The sequence below is a fragment of the Lingula anatina genome, chromosome 2 (assembly GCF_051362555.1).
Source record: "Lingula anatina isolate TDL-2025a chromosome 2, LinAna3.0, whole genome shotgun sequence".
NCBI lineage: Eukaryota > Metazoa > Brachiopoda > Lingulata > Lingulida > Lingulidae > Lingula > Lingula anatina.
Window position 1 is genome coordinate 11443745 of NC_141768.1, and position 21196 is coordinate 11464940.

The following is a 21196-nucleotide window of genomic DNA, read 5'->3' on the forward strand; positions in this document are numbered from 1 at the left end:
TATGACCTACTTATATGAGTGTGCCAATGTATATAACATATGTTTATATTTTTACAGCCACATCCGGGCACCTGTTGATATAGAGTCGAGTACTCGTGAATATGGGTTGAATAGGGGAACATTTCGGTCTGTCAGAAGAGCAAGGTTACATACTATTTTAGGGTAAGTTTTGCTATTTTACAGGGCACTGCCGTTTGTTGCAGCCTGACTTCCATAAAATGCAAGTTTAAGTCCCATCTCTAAATTCATGTACGGAAAGGTCATGACACCAGCCACCTGTTGAACTGTTCAATATTGAACCAATTTAAATGGTTAAACTTATATAAATTTTATTGCTATCTGGACACTGTCTTTGGCACTGGCATAACGTAGTTATTTTTTAGTCCAAATCAGCTATATTCTACATTTACTTTTCTATAAATAGAAAAGAATTTATAATATAACCAAATTGTTTGACTGTCACCACCAATATAGTTTTACTGCAAGTGTTGGCGCGTTCTTCTCGCGATGTCAACTTGACTGGATGGTCTAAGCTGCTATAATAGAAAAAGAAGACAGGAAAAATGCAATAAGAAGAAAATTAATCCATATCAGATCATAACACGTTTATTAGTTTGTATTAATTCTTACATTTTGATAAACTCACATGTTGAGCACAGCATAGTAGAATATGAAGAGGATTCCAGTTTCATCTGATGTACTTCATAATTATAATAACTTTATTATAATTGCTATCCATGGGGCTGATATAGGACATGGAAATAATTTTATAACGGACGCCGTGCCATTTTTGGCCAAGATACAGACTAGTTGTTGACACTCTGGCCTCCCTGGGAAGGATGCAGTCTGCCATATGAGGCGCTCAAAGCTAACAAATGAACAAAATGTCTGTTGCTGCCTTACTAACTTTCCCCTGCTTTAACACCTAAGTGCTGAGTACCAAGTGGGAAGTCAGCAGGTACTGTTTAAAGGGTTGAACCCAAGTCCTCCTGCTTCTGAGGTAGACACTCTCACCATAAGGCCATCAAGTTGATATACTCATGATATGTAACAGAAAACTACTTGAGAAAAGGATGGGTTTTGGTACTTTTTGTTGGGACCATATGCGCAGCAAAAACTGGGCCAGATGGACCAGCTAAAAGAGTCAGTGTGGTGAGAAATAATATGAAACCCTATATGGAATGAGAATTAGGAACTTCTGCCAATTTTTATACCACAGTCAACCTCAACCTATTCAGTTGTACATAACAGAAAGTACCATTTATGCATGTACCTTATCTATATATGCACAAGTAAAATTTTAAAATTTTTGTGCCATTTTAAAGAGTTGAAATTACCATTTAAAAAACATTTGATTTGCTCAGCTACTGCGTTCATGTACTTCGCTATACCAGTATGACTGTTATTGAGTGTCGCACTAAATGTGCATCCCAATTATCTAACTTTTAGATGGTACAAATAAATATGAATTTAAATTTTGCACCTTTTCAAAATGTCTAGTAGTTTGAAATATCACTCAGCCGCTATAATTCCCACATACTTTTTTTTCGATAGATGAACTTTTTCATGCTGAGACTGAAAGATATGAGGTGAAAATTATCATCAGTTTCTGTCTACACTCAAGTCTGAATATGTTGTAAAAAAGGAAATCATAATATCACTCAATCACTTATTTAAATCGCTGTGGATAGGTTTTAGGTATGTTTTGAAATAATAAGTCCATTTATCATTGCAATATATCCTGGTTATAATCTTAACCTCTCTACCCGATACTCACTTATCTCCACATACCTTTTTCAAACACGGGTCATTTTCACCGAATCATTATTATGGATAAACAATTTTTATCTGTTTTGAGATTTACAGAGACTATCAACAGGTGATTACTGTGGCCATGTTTTGTCCTGCTTATGAGGACTAAGTTTAACTGATCACTAATGGTTTGAATTATGGTTCTCAAAGCCCTGTCACATACCATGGTTAGTTAAGACCGGACTCAGCCCCCTTATTTATTGATTGGGGTGTTCCTTCAGGGAGCAAGTGAAGTCCTCATAAAGAGGATACCACATTGTTATAACCATGGTAATCATCTGTTGATAGACATATAAAGCCCATGCAGATATAGATTTGAAATCTTTGTGCACATATACTATCTCATCTGGATATATAACAGGCCCGTAGCCAGCAATTTCAAAAGGGGGGTTCGTTTTCTGAAAAAGTGGACCTTTTTCCATAAAAACTTCATGTACCTAGATCAAATTTTACCCAGAGTAGACCTTTTTCCAGCAAAAGGGGCGGTTCTTTCGAACCCCCCGAACCCCCCTGGCTACGGGCCTGTATAACAATCCTCATAATACAATCACAATAATACCAGCTTTGTTCTTCATAAGAAATATAAAAATTACACATGAGAGACGACTCAGAATGTTAGAGAGAAAGCATGAACTGCAGACTTAAGTCTTGACTGCATGTATGTCACTTTGTGCTGTTTTCCAGTAATGATGTATGTATTACTTCAGAGTGGATCAGTGTGGAGTAAAGTCTGTATACTAGTAGAGGACTGTTGACTTATCCTCTTGAACTGTGTGCCCTTGATAAAATGTAAATTTCATCTGCAGTGATGCCCATAATGAGGAGATAATTTGAGCCTACCCTCAGTCTGTGTAATTGTTGTAATCATAATAGAAAATGAATTACTTACTAGGTTAATTACCATATTAGATCGTACTGCAACTGGCACCTATGAAAAATGTATTTTATGACAGGTCAAATCCTTGTTATTATTATTTTTTTTAACATGAAGAAAAGATAAATGCCACTTTATGACTTTTTAGTAGATGGATGTATATTTGCCTGGATTATAATGGAGTAAATGCTTACAATTATCATCTTGGGTCATGTTGCAATTGTCTACCAAAGACCTCCTAGGTGCTGACATATTTTTTTAAATGCTAGTTGGACAAATGTACATGGAATGTCCAGAGAAATAAATCTGAACATCTAGTGGTAAGATTTTCTCTGTGACCCTGAGATGCTGAATCGTCTGTTTTAATATCACATATCCCCTGTCGGCCCTCAGGTCAGACAGAAGTGATAAAATATCTGAATATCACATTATCCTCTGCCTTTCCTCAGCTCACACAGAAGGGATAAAATATCTTAATATCACATATCCTCTGCCTGTCCTCAGCTCAGACAAAAGTGGCAAAATACCTGAAAAGTACAGGTGTGTTTTTGGATTGTGACTCAACAATAAGATGATTCAAACCTATCATTGCAACATATTTTTATATTTTGAAATATTTACTTAACCTGGTGATATTTGTTACAGATGCAGTGGTGGTGTCAGAAGTGCATCTCCATCTCCTTTATGATTATTTCACATTATTATTAAGGGATCATTCACAGAAATTTCATTGTGAACAGTCCCTAAGATGTAATTGCCAGTTTGTTCATATGTTCCTGTACAATGATTCTTTATTTACAAGATTTCTCCCGTCCAATGACTTTGTAGCACAGTGGCAGCACAAATAACAGTGCCAGGGATACAGTTGATGATACTGTAATTTGAGGAACTGAGATGAAATGGGAAATAAAGAATGTTGTGCATATTTCCATTGGGATTTTATATAAATGATTTGTTTTTAAACTTTGGTTCATCTTACTGCATGGTATATGGTATCTGAGACATTTTCCTTAGCTCAAGAACCTATAGTAACTGTGTAATTCTCATCATCAACTTGAAGAAAAAGTTCACGGTTCGCCAATTTTTGATAACATTTATTGTATTTTTTTGTATGAGAATTTGTTGAGCTGTTTAGACCTTGCCTGACTGGGGTTAGGCCTTTTTATGTCTTCCACAGAAAACTGGCAACAAAAGGTTTGACATGAGAAAGAAGAGGTTTTCTATTCAGGAATCTTAAAATTATGGGTTACATTGTGTAATCCTTTTTTTATGCACTTTTGTTCTCTGTGTTCATGTTGTGGTATACTAGTACTCTAGTTGGTATTCCACCAATTCAATCGTGAGATAGAGATCACAAATTATATGCTGAAGCAGTGAGGAAAAAAAACCAAGTACTAGTAGGTCCTGGACTCCTAGTGTGCATACCCTGCTTAGCCATGGCTGTTTAGTCATCTGTATGTAAACAGCTGGCAGAATTACTAGGCACATAATAACCATGGAAATGTTCACATTTAATGTTTCATTGCATCCTGCAGTTTTACATATGACCTCTAAATAATTCCTATTGTGGGTTATTCAACAAAAGCACAGTTGAATATATAATTATATATCTATGGATATTATGAAATGGAATTGAAGCGGAATGAATTTGTTAACTAGGACATTGGTTTTGTGCGTGGGATATTACAGCTTGTTGAGTGATGAAAGGATAAAAGAGGCGTATACCACCGGTAATAATATACAGTGTATACGGCATTGGATAACTTAGATCTTTCTCAGGATTTTTTTATTTAGGACACAGATGTGTATAAAGGGAGGTCAACTTAATATGGCTGGGGTGTTTATCTCCATCTATTACCCAGGGTAAAAACTTGATGGAGCCCAGTATATTGACTGATAATTCTTGGTGCCACGTAAGCAGCAGCTTAGGAGTTTTGTGCATCCAAGTGAGATGAGAAAGCTTTAGGGTTGAACAGACCCAAAAAGAATAGACACAATTTGGGTTGGTGAACAGGTTTTGAGCATATCAGGTTACAAGCCAGACTTTTACATTAAATGCGCAAAGCGAGAGTTGAGTGTATTGATAACAAGTGGTTTGTTTGATGTAAGAATATTCTTGCTATAAATAATGTATAGATAAATCTAGGATATATACGTGTTGTGTCTTAGTATTTGGATAAGGCAGCTTATCATGTTATTATATGAAGGAAAATGAATAGTAAGCAACAGAGACAATTTGGTGCAGTAACGGGTTTATAGGCTACCAGGATGTGTTCCTAAATAGGAGAATGGAGTTGAGCATGATTATGAAAATGTTAAATGGAAGTCCTACACAGTCGCTTCTTTGGTTCATCACATTAATTTTAACCTGGCTGCCACAGAATATGTAAGTTGTATAAATGTATGCAGGTAGTCAGTTTTATACAGTATGAACTGTAATTGGACATAGATGGGTTTATTTTCAGGACTGAGAGAACAAAGTCACAAGATGTACACATGAAACCTGCGCAGTTCCCTTGAAGTTGTCCAGGTGTTTGGAGTTCATTCAACGGTGCTGTCCAGTTAATATATCTGATCTGTTCCTGTGTATCACTGTATGTGATACTTGCCAGCTGTATTGTGGCGACCGCAGCCCCCAGCCCCCGTCTCCCCACCCCCCAGCCCAATGTAAGAGCCAGTGTTCAGCCCAGCCAGGAGGAGGTCAACGTACAGCACATGATGGGCAGGCTCCTGGAAGTAAGCAGCCTCACCAAGGAGGAGTGTGATCGCATTTTACAAGTCATCCAGAAGGACTTTGAATTGCGTGAACAAGAGAAAAAGAGGCTGAGGTTAGTTTTCAATGCTAAATAACTTCTTTTATGCAAGCGCCCGATTTTAAACAATAACCTTGTTAAGAAAGTGCTTAAACTAATAAAAAAAATTATACCTACATTAACAGTACAATAACTATCATTATCCAACATACAAAATCTGTGTGAATCGAAAAATTTAATGGCTGATAGTCCTAATAAATACTCCACATAAGAAGATGTCTACCACTGAGTCTTGGGCTCTATTCCCATAGATTTTAGATCGATCTATCCCCGCGGGGAGTCTCACTAGATTACTTTCAGATAATCCGACTTAAATGTCCGTCCCGCCTACTACAAGCTGTAAGAGGGTAATTAATTTTCGTGTCCGCCCGGCTGACAGCTATTTAGCGTGAACCCCCAGGGAGATAGGTCGATCTAAAGTAGGTCGATCTAATCTATGGAAATGGGGTGTTGATGTGCATGCTGTATATTGCTCATTTAGCTTGATCAAGGAGGAGATCAGTGAAGAGTCCACGAAGACCACAATATTGGCGAAGCAGAAGAACTTTAATGATAACTGCTGCATGCGTTGTTTCCGGACATTTGTGTTCCTATTCCGAAGTCGTGTCCATTGTGATGTCTGCAAGTTTAATGTCTGCAAGGATTGCTGTTCCTGGAACAAGGAGGTGGAGGTGTACGTCTGCCATGTCTGCCAGAGACAGATGTAAGATTTAGTTGATTTTCTATAAATTTTTTTTTTTATATATAAATATTATGAATGAGAGTGCTATCTTGTTTTGCCTTGACTTTGTTATCTTGCTCGAAAGTTTGTTGAACATTTATGCAAACTCACTATCAAAATCAAAAAAAATATCTGGTCTGTACATATTATTTATATTTTGTTTGAAATTTGTTTTTACTGCTAATACTCAGATTAAAAGTTTACCAAACACACACACACACACACACACACACACACACACACACACACACACACACACACACACACACACACACACAGTGAAAAAGAAAAAAAAACATTTTAGACCAACATTGCGTTAAATGTGGATGGCAGTACAGACCCCAGAGGCAGCTTACACCTTTCTAATTCTTTCATAAGTATTCAAGCTGATAGAAATATATTGTCTCTTATATTTTCACTTGTATTTAATATTATCCGTATTTTGTTTGTTTCTTTGCAGTAATTTAAAATTGCAAAGCTGTGATTGGTTCTATGAAAATGTTCGCAAGAGATTCAAGAGGTTTGGAAGTGCCAAGGTGCTAAGATCATTGTACAAGAAAAACATTGAGTGTGAGTGTTCAGCTGAAAATGGCCAAATCATATTTTATTACATTTTTACAAGGAAAACAGTATATCATCAAAAATGTCGTTTAAAGGTACGCTCCATGAAGTTTACCTGACAGAATGGATTTCCCAGGAAAATATGGATATTTCATGATCTTATGTATTTCATATAAGTTTTCCATACATTTTGATGCTCCAATTAGGTTTTGTACAGCAAGTGCACATGGACATATTCAGTCATTTCACTTTTGAAGTCCAAAGTTGTTGATATCAATTAAAAATGGCATGACACTTGACTTGAGGTATGCACTCCCCAAGTACAATCTGGCTTGGTGAAAGTTTTTTCCTTTTGTTTTAGCTGAGAGTGAAAATGACAGTGGATATGACCATTCAATTAAAAGTACTCAACAAGGTTTTGGAAAAACTAGGCCGTCATTTCAAAACCTCTTCTTGGAAGAATCACTGAATGGCAGCGATGGGTTGATGCCACTGGATGAGGTGGAAGGTAACTGCTGTCTGCTGCTTGCTAGAATAATGTAACTTATATTGGAAGACAGTTCTATCTCAAGATGTACTGAGATGTTGCATTTTCCACATTGGCAAACATAGATTGCAAATTGTTAGCCTTAGTCAACTGTTTTGAGTATTTGGAAATTTGAAAAGAGAGGCGAGGAAAAGTACATACATTTTATATCGTGAATGGTTTGGTTGATAACATCTTGGAGGGGGGGGGGGGGGAGTTGTTTCACCCCTCCCCCCATTTGCTTGTGCCTGGTAATGCTGTGTAGCACTACATATATGCCTTTTGATAAATACTCTGAATTTAGATATTTTTATGACACATTTTTTTTAAGGAGTCTATATTGTTTGTGGAGACAAGTGTTTATTTTCCAGCAGCCAGGCAGTCATATGACACAATAAAGGCTGAAGAGTTTGTCAAGTTTCGAGAAGATCTAAGCAACATTTTGAAAGAAATGGAAGTCGCACTGGACAGTCATTCACAGGGTGCCCTATCAGAGGAAGACCAAGGCACATGTAAGGCACAAGTCAAATAGAAAAGTAATTTAATAATAAATGACAATCTTGTAGATTTATCTGGACATTTGAATGATACATTTTTGTACATCGAAGTAGTGAATAAAAGAATTATTTTAAATTAGTGATTACATATTTAATTTACTTATCAGATGATGAGGCAATGTCAGCGTATCAGACTCATATTCGCAATACTCTAGCAAACTTAGTGGGTACCATGCACTCCGCTGAACTAAGTAAGTGTTGATTTGTTTTAAATTTTTGGACAGTACTTTTTATTTTTGAATTAGATAAATCATCTCATTGATCATTTAAAAACACAAAAACATACAAACCAACTTAAACACCAATTCAATAAATATATAATATAATATTTAATTGTGTGTGTGCGTGTGTGTGTGTGTGTGTGTGTGTGTGTGTGTGTTGTAGCACTGTAGAGTTACAGTAAGTTGCTTGATCTTCACCCTACGTTTCCTAATTAAATGCTATATCAAATTTTCATTTTAGTGACAGCAGGAGGAGATATGATGGCTGCTCCTACTCATGAGAACATCAAAGAACTGGTGACAAAACAAGCAGAACAGGTGCTTGGAAGGCCTTTGGAGTTGGTAATTACAACATTTATCCTGTCATGTAACAAAAACCAGACAGATGCGTGATCAAAACTGTCTTTCTCTTTTTGTCATTCTTTTATTTCAGAATTGCATTGCTTTTGGTTTCCTAGGTTTTTTTTTTATAATTTTTCTTACTTTATGTTTTATGTTTATATCTTTGTAATGGCACTTGTTTTCCTATGCCACCGTCCAGCCCATTGTGGACCCCTCACTGCCCAATACCTCAGTAGACAGTGGTCAGCCCTTTGAGGATCTACTCTCCAGAGCACTGGTTCATAATGTGAGTGTATATCAGAAGTTTACTTAAAAAGCTGATATAGCAGGGGATGCTTCTTGAATTTCAGTTTTTTTTTTTTTTTTGTTTTTTTTCTACTTTCAGTTTTATGAAAGTTATTAAAAGATGTTTGTAAAATAGCTTAGAACTTTGCTCAGCTGTCTCTTTAATTTACCACTGAAAATTTAGAGTCTTCATGATTGATCCAATCTAGAAAAATAGTGGAAGAAAGAAGAAAATTGAACAATATTGGTTTAGTACTAAGGAGCTATTAATAATTTGCTCTAGTATCTCCTTTGTTTATACACATATATAGACACTGCTAATAGCATTTGCTGTTTTCTTTTTCACAAATTTAAGAACTTTAAGTCTCATTTATTGATTTCACCAAAAAGTGTAACTTTCTTTCTAATCAGCCAATATTTTGATTCAATACTTCAAATGGCTTCTAACTGACATTAATACATATTTTAGGTGCTAGAAAAATACAGACATCAAGCCAGAACCAAACAGGAACAGTTAGATTTAAGACAAACTGCACCTTTGTCCAATGAAGATTTGTCAACTATCTCTGGTGTGGATGAAGTGAATTTAGATGATAGTACTCTCCAGGAACACCAGGTGCCACTACCGTCATTCAAAGAAGATGACAGTATGAGAGAGGTGGACCCAGATATGCTGTCTGTGGCAGGGACAGATTACTCATCTGTGCTCCCTGAGACGGATGTAGAGAGTCACTTGACCTGGGACACAGAATCTGCTGTGTCCAACCGAAGTTGGACAGGAAATTGGTTTTTTAGAGAGAAACATCAAATCTCCCCATATGATAACTTTGGGAATAAGATATTAGGTAATACAGAGAGGGAAGACTCTTTGATGATGTACGTTCCCAAAGCTAACCAGCCTCTTGCTGCCACAGTTGGAGAGAAGTAAGTCCAGTATAGGCCTGTTGATTTAGCACTGGTCTAAGTTTGTAACTTAATACATATATTATTTTGATTGTGATAAAAGTAATCATGATGTTGAACATGTTTATATAATTTGTAGCTTTTATGTAATAAGGAGATGTTTTTGCAATGAATTTATTCATCATTAGATTTCAGGCCCGTAGCCAGGGGGGGTTCGGGGGGTTCGAAAGAACCCCCCTTTTTGCTGGAAAAAGGTCCACTCTGGGTAAAATTTGACCTAGGTACATGGGGATTATATGGTAAAAGGTCCACTTTTTCAGAAAAAGAACCCCCCTTTCAAATTGCTGGCTACGGGCCTGGATTATCAGGCAGTTTTGAGGTTAGAATAAATAGTAGATATAAGCATTATTACAGAGACTACACAGGTTTTTCTACTATGATGTTTCAACCTTCCTTATAACACAAGAAAAAAAACCTATTTCACCATTGTTGTGGAATGGTTTGGTGGTATATATTTGCAATATTATGACTCCGCTACATTTTTACCATGGACCATGATGGAAATGAATATAAATTATATAATGTGAAACATTTCAATGAATTATAAATATTAAACTTCAGGAATGTTGATGATCTCTCTGAACTTTCTGATGACACCCTGACAGATGACGAAGAGGACACTGTGGATATGGAATGTTCACCTGATGTCTTGACAAAGTACCAACATTTTCTGGAGGGAGAGGAAGAGGATGAGGATGAAGATGAACTAGAATCTCTGGCATCTTTCAATGCTGCTATTCTAGATGACAGCGAGGGTTCTTTTTCTCCAAGAACGAGCTCTTTCAAAAAAGAAAAAAGATCAGAAAATTTGAAGAGTAAAAAGAAACATGCCAGGAAGACTGGGGACAAATTCCCAGCAGAGACCAGTCCAAATAGCTCAGAAAGGTTGGAATTATCATCTCTGCAAAGAACAGCTGCATCCAATCAGCTTCCTGTACAAGAAGTTCAGGATTCCACAAAGGAAATTAAGTCTCCAAAAGAAGCATCCCCAGGCCATCTTACAGGCACAGTGAGTGAGACCATAAGCGATGACGAGCCCATAGAGTCAGGAATGGAAGTAGATGATCCAAAATTTGTGATAAAACCTATAAGTGTCAAAGTCCTTGAAGGAGAAACTGCACAAATTAAGTGTGAAGTAAAAGGCACACAGCCAATAGGTAGGTCTTGGCTCACTATTGAGCATTGTAGATGATATGCATGAAAGTTCATTTGCTTGTTCCTGTTTGTGTTATATTTTCATGTTTGAATAGTTGTAACAGGATGAACAGCAACTCATTAGTCTAGAATAAATCATAAAGGTTTTCACAGAACACAACTTCTGAAAATTAATTTGAATGACTATACTCTGAGTCCACTGCTTGCTTATTTCCATTGGAGTGTTCTCTTTCTTTATTGATTATTTTATATTATATTATTTGACACTTTCAGATGTCTTTTGGTATCGGGACAACAAGACAGTGGTCCAGCTAGAAGATGAAGATAAATACGAGTGCAGCACAGAAGCAGATATCCATACACTGGAAGTGTTTGATACCACCAAGGCTGACCAGGGCCAGTACATGTGTATAGTGATCAATGAGAAAGGGCAGTCCTACTGGACATTTGGCTTGAAAGTTGAAGGTATGCAAATAATGTTTTGTATCTGTCCTGTTGGATATTTGGTGGTAAGCTACCAGTAGTATTATTGTATTGTCTTGTATTGTTAATCATCATTATGTACCTCTTCTGTCACCAGACTAGGCATTTCTAATAGTGTGCCCAATGTTGCAAAACTGGAAGAACTAATATTGGCATATTTTACTTTGTAAGAAGCATATAAACATAGTAATTGTTTCCTCTACCACTGAAACACTAGTGTCCTCAATATTTGTGCCCATAAAAGACGTGATGGGGACATTTTTATATGTGAAATTATAGGGTTTCATGACTAAAAAACATGTATTATTTGGTGGAACATGCCACTTGGTCGTCCCCTTTCTCCAGTTATTACATTAGACAGGTGATTTGATGCCCTTGTTAAGAATTAAAGATATTATCACAGTAGCAATTTGAAGAAAATGAACTGGTATTTTATCATTTGTAGATTTTAATCTTTGGAGGATGCACATTGCCTGAGCTATTTAAATGCCTCATTTATAAAGTCAAGTTGTGGTTCAGGAGATTATTTTACTGCATTTTTCTTTTCACTGGCAATGCTGTGCTAATTTTATTTTTAAGATAACCCAATGGATAAGAGCAAACCTGAATTCCTGAAACAACCAGCCAGTGTGGAGGTCATTGAAGGTCAAAGTGCAAAGTTGAGGTGCAAGGTCAAGGGTTATCCACCACCCAGGGTATTGTGGTTTAAAGATGGAAAGAAGATCTATAGCTCAGAAGAGTGCACAATTAGTAAGTATTTAAGTAGGTAGAGAGAGGGAATGAATTGGGGGGGGGGGGGGGGGGGTCAGGGCTGTCACACATGAGACCTTTGGTCAAACTGCTGTCCTGTCAATAATATCTCACATTGCTTCTTGCTACTTAGGTATTTAAGTGTCCCTTTTTTGGCAGGTCAAATGTGACACAATTGTAATTATTGAGCAATTGAAGTTACATAAACCCCTGATCAACAGTAAATTCATATTTGAATTATGTTTTAACATTTAGACCAAGAAAAATTTTAATGCATTCAGTTTCCTGAAATTTGATAGAACAGAAACATAAGGACAGACAAAATTGAAAAGTTGGTTAATGAGGAACAGCTGTTTGTATTTATTTTTCTTTTAAACATACGGTATTTAACAAGCATATAACTGCTTAATTATAGGGATGGTCTGATTTCCATAATGGTGATGCTGGTGTACCAAATAATAAATTTTGTCTAGGCTAACATTGATTTTTTTTCTTTTTTTTTTTTTTGCTATAGTGAAAACAGGCAATAGAGACTACATGCTGTATATTGATGCAGCTTCCTTAGATGATGATGCAGAATACACGGTGTCTGCCAGGAATATCTGCGGAGAAGTGAAATGTTCTGTAGAGTTGCTAGTAGAGCCTGCCCCAGAGGGTAAGTGAGACAGAAATTTTGAGTGTTTGGTAAATGCCTAAAATTCTAATGTTCACATACTCCACTCTGTTGAGTTACCTGCACAGTAGTTAGATATTATTATTATTATTATTTTGTTTTACGTTTTATTTATTATGCAGCTGCTTATAGTATACCTTTTCTTTAAACTTGCTTTATAAGGAAAAATACTTAGAAAAAGATCAATAAAAGGGGAAAATGACAAGCATTTTTTTCCAAGGTATCTGCCTTTTTATGTACAGACACAGATGATAAGTGGAAGACAGTTTTACTTTTTGGCTTTATATTTACAGAGCTGATGAATATTCATAAAACGCAGGTCAAGTTCGAAAATCAGCATGATCGGGCTATTATTGTAGAAGTTATGCTGTTTTTTCACTTTTCAGCATATATGCAACCCTGTAAACACATTTAAAGGAAAACCATTAGGCCTGTTGTCATGAAACTCACAGGAATAATCAATCTTACTGAAACGCAGGTCAAGTTCGAAAATCGGCATGATCGGGCTATTATTGTAGAAGTTATGCTGTTTTTATGTACAGACACAGATGTGTCTGTACATATAGCCATCATCTGCGTCTGTCGTCGCCGTCGCCGTCGCCGTCGCCGTGCACTTTTACCGATAACACGATAAATGGAAAACTGTTTTTTCTTTTGGTATGAAACTTACAGAACTGATGAATATTCATAATACGCAGGTCAAGTTCGAAAATCAGCATGATCGGGTCACTTTTAGGGAATTTATGCTGTTTTTTCACTTTTTTCAGCATATATGCAGCACTGATAACACGATAAGTGGAAAACCATTTTACCTTTTGGCTTGAAAGTTACAGAACTGATTAATATTCATAATACACAGGTCAAGTTCGAAAATCAGCATGATCAGGTCACTTTTAGGGAATTTATGCTGTTTTTTCACTTTTTTCAGCATATATGCAGCACTGATAACACGATAAGTGAAAAACCATTTTACCTTTTGGCTTGAAAGTTACAGAACTGATTAATATTCATAATACACAGGTCAAGTTCGAAAATCAGCATGATTGGGTCATTTTTAGGGAATTTATGCTGTTTTTTCACTTTTTTCAGCATATATGCAACCCCGATAACACGATAAGTGGAAAACCATCCTACCTTTTGGCTTGAAACTTACAAAACTGATTAATATTCATAATACACAGGTCAAGTTCGAAAATCAGCATGATTGGGTCATTTTTAGGGAATTTATGCTGTTTTTTCACTATTTTTCAGCATATATGCAGCACCGATAACACCATAAGTGGAAAACCAATTTACCTTTTGGCTTGAAACTTGTAGAACTGATAAATATTCATAATACGCAAGTCAAGTTCGAAAATCAGCATGATTGGATTATTGTTAGGGAATTTATGCTGTTTTTTCACTTTTTTCAGCATATATGCAGCACTGATAACACAATAAGTGGAAAACTGTTTTTTCATTTGGCTTGAAACTTACAGAACTAATGAATATTCATAATACGCAGGTCAAGTTTGAAAATCAGCAAGATCGGACAATTTTTATGGAAGTTATCCTGTTTTTTTTTTTTTTTTTTTTTCAATTTTTTCAGCACTTTTATAACACCGATAACATGATAAGTGTAAAAATGTTTTTCCTTTCCTTGGATTGAAATTTACAGAACTGGTGAATATTTATTATACGCAGGTCAAGTTTGAAAATTGGCATGATTGGACTATTTTTACAAAAGTAATGCTGTTTTTTTCCCTTTATTCAGCATACATGCAACACTGATAACGCATTTTAAGGAAAACCAATCAGCCTTTTGTCTTGCAACTCACAGGAGTGATCAATCTGACCAGTATACAGATCAAGTTTGAAAATAAGCTTGATCAGTTAAGTTTTGATGAAGTTATTAGCCTTTTTGTATATAAGTGGTTTTTCTTCAGATTTAATTCTTAAGCATGTTAACAGTCTCATAACGGTACTAATTGGATATGTTAAAGTGTTGTTTTAACATTTTCTGCTTCTTAACAATAGTGTTAGTTGATTATATAAAAATGACGGTAAACCTATTATCCTGCATTGTGTAATAAAGTATCAAAAATGGAAAGGAACTCATCATTGCAGTTCGTCAGATTCAATCATTCACTATGTTCAGAATCTCCAAATGGAGCTAATTGGACATTATAAATTGTTCTATTGATATTTTTCCTAAGTCAACAATTTTCCTAGTTGATCATTTAAAAATGACAGTTAATTGATGATGGTTTTATGTAAAAAAGGTGTTGAAAATGGAAAGAAAATCATTTCAGTACAGTTATCTCTTGTTAACATTTTGGCATTTTGAAAGTGTGACCCTAACTTCCATGTCCTTGGAGACCTTTCCATATCACATTTTCTGAATATCCATGATACTTTTATTTTTTTATAAAAAATTTGATGGTCATTATGCTGTTAAGTATTATGTTATATTGCATGAAAGTTAAAGAAAACCCTATTTTGGACACTGCTGCCAGGATAGCGATTAAGGGAAAACCATGTTACTTATGATAATCAACCTTACTGAAAAGAGTGAAGTGCAGCTTGTGTTGGAAAACCATCGTAATTGTTTTCTGTTTTGAAAGCAATGCAGTACAGTGCTATTTGGTGCAATAAATGTATATGGATAGTAGGCAGTTAATTCAGGGTTATAAAATAATTTGCTTAATTGATTTTCAAGTTATTTCAGGGTTATAAAATAATTTGCTTAATTAATTTTCAAGTGGGTATTAAATGAGATTACATAAACACACATTGAGATTTCATTGTAAAGTCCCATCGGTTTAGCTTTCTTAACTGTGTCACATAATTAGGAATCGATGATTATTATGCAGGTAAATGTTATTTAATATGGAAAATAAGTTTACAAAAAAAAATTTGTGTAACGCTTACATTAATGCTAAAGATGAATAACAGTGCCTTATTATTCTCAAACTCAATAGGGTTATTCATATCATGTTAGTAATTGTACAGCTAGATTAAAAGTTTGAATAGCAGCTTTATTGGTATTTTTTGTTATGTTTTATTTTACATTTTCTTTTAATTTTTTTATGCTGTTTTTTCACTTTTTTCAACATATATGCAACATTAATGACACAATATAAGAAAAACAGCTTAGCCAATTGTCATTATACTCACAGGAGTGGTCAATCTTACAAAAATGCAGGTTGAGTTCGAAAATCAGTGTTATCGGGCCATTATTTTAGAAGTTGTACTGTTTTTTCAAATTTCCTCAGATTCAATTCTTAGGCATGTTAACAGTCTCATTATTGAACTAATAAGATACGTAAAAGTGTGTGTTTGATATTTCCTGCATCTTTACAACATTGTTAGTTGATTATGTAAAAATGATGGTAAACTTGTTATCATGTATTGTGTAATCAAGTGTCCAAAACGGAAATAAACTCATATCATTGCAGTTTGTCAGATTCAATCATCCACATCTGCCATGATGACCATGATGGGAAAACCGTGTTCGTTATGATTGTCAAACTTTCAAAAAAGAAACACAGGACTAAAATGCAGCCCAAGTTGGAAAAGCAGTCTAATGGGCTTCTTTTTCTGGAAGTTATTCATTTTAGTGAAATATTCATTATCTTTTTGGCATATTCATTGTGGGACTTGGAGCTCCCATGGACATGAAGCCGGATGGTAATCAAATTTTCTACATGTTCATGCTATTTATAGTCAATAATCAAAAATTGGTGATAATTATTCTATAATTTATTATGTTATGTTACATCAAAATTGACAATAATCTTTTTGCACTGCTACTGCAAACATTATGAAAAGAAAACTGTGTTATTTATTATTATATTTAACTTAAGAGTATGATTTTTAGGATTGGCATGCAGTTCAAATTAGAAAGCCAGGTCAGTTGGGTTATCATTTATTATTGAATTTAATGCAATTTTGTGTGAAATTTCATTTTTCTTATTCTGGCACTTTCTAAGTATAAACTTGAACTCTGATGGGCCTGAAGCCTTATGCTTTTACTCTCATCGGTGTTACCTGTTGTGCAAAATTAAAATTTGATGTTGACTGTGCAGTTAAACATAATGTATTATTGCATCAGAAGTGGTAGTCTCCTATTTTGTGCATTATTGTTTTGTGCTCTTCTTAAGTTGTGACTTATGGGCCTGAAAGACCTTTGAGAGGGTCAGTCTATAAATTTCCCTTGGGTATCACTTCGCTAATTTCAGTTATAAAGTAATTTGCCTAATTGATAGGCTACATAAAGCACACTTGTGATTTGAGATTACATAAAGCACACTTGTTGATATTTCCCTGTAAACTCCCATAGGTTAAGCTCTCTGCTAGATTAATAATAAGGAAGCAGTGATAATTATGCAGGTAAATTTTGTTTAATATTGCAAATAAGTTTATATATATATATATATATATATATATATATATATATATATATATATATATATATATATATATATATATATATCAAACTGAAAGATTAAAAGTTTGAATAGCAGCTTCATTGGAATTATATTTACCTCTGCCAAGGAGGTTATATTTTCACCCCTGTTTGTCATCAACATAACTCAAAAAGTTATGGACCGATTTTGCTGAAATTTTCAGGAACTGTCAGAAGTGGGCCAAAGAGGACAAAAATCAATAATAATCAACAATTGCTACCTTGGCAGAGGTCTGCACTCTCGGAGTGCTTTTCTAGTTTTGTTGTTTTCCTTTATAATTTTTTCTCAAACACTTGCATTTGTGACTTTAAACTCTCATCCGCCTGAGACTCTGACATTTCTGTTTTTCCACATAAGCAGTTGTATTGTTTTTTATGTCTTTAAACATTATGTTACTTATGTAATATTATTTTATGCACTGTCATCATTTTTCAAATATTAAGACTTACATCATGTGAATTTGAACTCTCATGGTCCTGAAACTGTAATCTTATTGAAAGGGTAGATTGAGACCATCTTCTGGGACTTCCGGAAGACAGTCAGGTTATTAAGTTTATATTGCCTGGTATCTATTTTTTCTTCTGTTGGAAGACCATCAAAATGGAGGATGGATCAAAATAGATACTTTGGAATACTGTCAGAAAATATCTCTGGGTCCGCTCATGTTATTGACCATTTTACCTGTTGTGCATGATTAAAATTCAGTGTTGACTGACAGTGCTATTATAAGCATTATTTATTATTGCATCAAAATTGACAAAATGACCTATTTTGCATCTTTATTTTCTGTTTTTTGTCTGTACATTTGACAGCTTTGCTGCCTTGTTTCACTTTTCAGCATATATGCAACCCTGTAAACACATTTAAAGGAAAACCATTAGGCCTGTTGTCATGAAACTCACAGGAATAATCAATCTTACTGAAACGCAGGTCAAGTTCGAAAATCGGCATGATCGGGCCACTATTTTAGTAGTTATGCTGTTTTTTCATTTTTCAGCATATATGCAACCCTGTAAACACAATATAAGAAAAACAGATGGGCCAATTGTCATTAAACTCACAGGACTGGTCAATCTTACTTAAATGCAGGTTGAGATTGAAAATTAGCATAATCAGGTCATTGTTTAAGAAGTTATGCTGTTTTTTCACATTTCCTCAAATTCAATTCTTAGGCATGTTAACAGTCTCATTATTGAACTAATAAGATACTTAAAAGTGTTTGTTTGACATTTCCTTCATCTTTACAACATTGTTAGCTGATTATGTAAAAATGATGGTAAACTTGTTATCGTGTATTGTGTAATAAAGTGTCAAAAATGGAAATAAACTCATATCATTGCTGTTTGTCAGATTCAATCATTCACTATGTTCAGAATCTCAGAATGGAAGAAATTGGACATTTAACACTGTTCTATTGATATTTTTCACATCTCATCAATTTTCTTAGTTCATCATATAAAAATGGCCTTAACCTGTTAATTTTGTTTTATGTTAAAAAAGTGTTAAAAATGGAAATAAACCCATTTTAGAACAGTGCAGTCTTGTTTACATTTTGGCATTTTTAAGGTGTGACTTTGAAGTTTCATTGGCCTAAAAACCTTTGTTAGACACGTTTTCTGTTTGTCCATGATACTAATATTTTATTATTAAAAATTGATGGTCATTATGCTGTTAAACATTATGTAATATTGTATCAAAATTTAAAAAAAACCTATTTTGGGCAGTGCTCCCATGATGACCATTTAAGAAAAATCATGTCACTTACTGTTCTCAAACAGTACAGTTAATATGTACAGATGTGTCTGTACATATTGCCATCACCTGTGTCTGTCATCGCTGTCGCCGGTGCCGTGCACTTTCATTGTAAACACGATAAGTGGAAGGCAGTTTTACTTTTTTGGCTGTATATTTACTGAGCTGATGAATATTAATAGAATGCAGGTCAAGTTTGAAAATCAGCATGATCAGGCCATTATTGTAGAAGTTATGCTGTTTTTTCACTTTTCAGCATATATGCAACACTGTAAACACATTTAAAGCAAAACCATTAGGCCTGTTGTCATGAAACTCACAGGAGTAATCGATCTTACTATACACAGATTAAGTTCGAAAATTGGCATGATCGGGCCACTATTTTAGTAGTTATGCTTTTTTTTCACTTTTCAGCATATATGCAACACTATAAAATACAATATAAGAAAAACAGATAGGCCAATTGTCATTAAACTCACAGGAGTGGTCATTCCTGCTAAAACGCAGGTTGAGTTCAAAAATCAGCATAATCGGGTCATTATTTTAAAGAAATGCAGTTTTTTCACATTTCCTCAGATTCAATTCTTAGGCATGTTAACAGTTTCATTATTGAACTAATAAGATATGTTTAAGTGTTTGTTTGGCATTTCCTGCATCTTTACAACATTATTAATTGATTAGGTAAAAATGATGGTAAACTTGTTATCATGTTTTGTGTAATAAAGTTTCAAAAATGGAAATAAACTCATATTTCAGTTTGTCAGATTCAATCATTCACTATGTTCAGAATCTCGGAATGGCAGAAATTGGACATTTAACACTGCTCTGTTGATATTTTTCCCATCTCATCAATTTTCTTAGTTGCTCATATAAAAACGGTAGAAAACTGTTAATTTTGTTTTATGTTAAAGATTGTTAAAAATGGAAAAAAAAACCATTTCAGAACAGTGCTGTCTTGTTTCCTTTTTGGCATTTTCAAGTTGTGACTTTGAAGTTCCATGGGCCTTAAGACCTTTGCTAGTCACATTTTCTGAATATCCATAATACTAATATTTTATTATTTAAATTGATGGTCTTTATGCTGTTAAACATTATGTAATATTGCATCAAAATTTGAAAAAAAAAAACTATTTTGGGCACTGCTCCCATGATGACCATTTAAGAAAAACCATGTCATTTACTGTTCTCAAACTTACAGGAAAGAAACATGGGACTAAAATACAGCTTCAGTAGGAAATACAGTCTGTTTGGTAATTCTTACTGCCAGTTAAACAGTCTTTTGTGAAAATTTAATTTTTCACATATTGGCATTTTCAAGGTGTGACTTTGAAGTTCCACGGGCTTGAAGACCCATGCTAGTCACATTTTCTGAAAATCCATGATACGTATATTTTATTATGAAAAATTGACGGTCATTATGCTGTTAACCATTATGTAATATGGCATCAGAATAGAAGAAAACACAATTTTGGGTGCTGCTGCCATGATGACCATTATGGGAAAATCATGTTACTTATGATTGCCAAACTTTCAAAAAAGAAAGTGTAAACTTGTTACACATTTAAATTACATTGGTATTACCTGTTGAGCATAATTAAAATTTGATGTTGAATTTGCAGTTTAACATAATGTACTTTTGCATCAGAATTGACAGTAGCCTATTTTGTGCATAGTTATTTCCTGTTTTTTGTCTCTACATTTGACAGCTTTGCTGCCTTGTTTTATTTTTATATAATATAATCTCAGTGTACCCAGGGAATCTTTGCCAAAATAAGAATCTTTAAATTTGTTATTTTCTGATAGGTATTGAAATAGGTTCAACAGTTCATGGTTAGGGACTTCAAATTCTTCATAATTTAATGTAATATTTGTTTTATCAGCACTTCCAAATGTAGAATCCAAGAGCATCCCCCAGTCAGAAGTGAAATCCAAGAGTATCCTCCAGTTTGTACAAACAAGCAAAAACCCACCTGCTGGCAAAGACGGCTCAAAGGATACTAGAAAGCAATCAGTTGATGACAATGTTTCTGCAAAATCTGACTACAATTCTAATACTCAGGTTGGTAGAATTCAACAATATTGGGGATCCAAGGTAGACTGACAGTGGCTCCCCCTCCACAATGTTAGATGTGAGACATTCTGCAGTGTTTAGTATGCAAAACATGGTTCTGTTGGTCTCAGAGTATCTTTCTCCCCTTTTGTGAAGTGAATTGGTTTGTGGGGGATCCAAATTTTGTTTTGAAAAAGCTTTGGGAGGGGA

At 34.8% G+C, this 21196-nt stretch overlaps 1 protein-coding gene across 8 annotated transcripts in view; it reads left to right on the top strand.

Annotated features, from left to right (window-relative positions):
• Positions 1-21196, top strand: part of LOC106175185 (uncharacterized) — a 25384-nt gene continuing 4188 nt past the window's right edge. The window contains exons 1-15 of one of the 8 annotated variants that reach the window (XM_087005820.1): positions 1-162; positions 5152-5514; positions 5981-6202; positions 6681-6790; positions 7143-7289; positions 7682-7819; positions 7972-8055; positions 8327-8427; positions 8627-8713; positions 9182-9636; positions 10237-10832; positions 11104-11295; positions 11893-12063; positions 12578-12718; positions 20817-20995. In XM_087005820.1, the coding sequence (XP_086861946.1) occupies positions 5402-5514; positions 5981-6202; positions 6681-6790; positions 7143-7289; positions 7682-7819; positions 7972-8055; positions 8327-8427; positions 8627-8713; positions 9182-9636; positions 10237-10832; positions 11104-11295; positions 11893-12063; positions 12578-12718; positions 20817-20995 (2736 nt within the window). In that variant the 5' untranslated portion in view covers positions 1-162; positions 5152-5401. Of the gene's footprint in view, positions 163-4394; positions 4417-4480; positions 4791-5151; positions 5515-5980; positions 6203-6680; positions 6791-7142; positions 7290-7678; positions 7820-7971; positions 8056-8326; positions 8428-8626; positions 8714-9181; positions 9637-10236; positions 10833-11103; positions 11296-11892; positions 12064-12577; positions 12719-20816; positions 20996-21196 lie in introns of those variants that run through there. The other 7 variants (XM_087005815.1, XM_087005819.1, XM_087005818.1 and 4 more) reach the window with 7 other exon arrangements.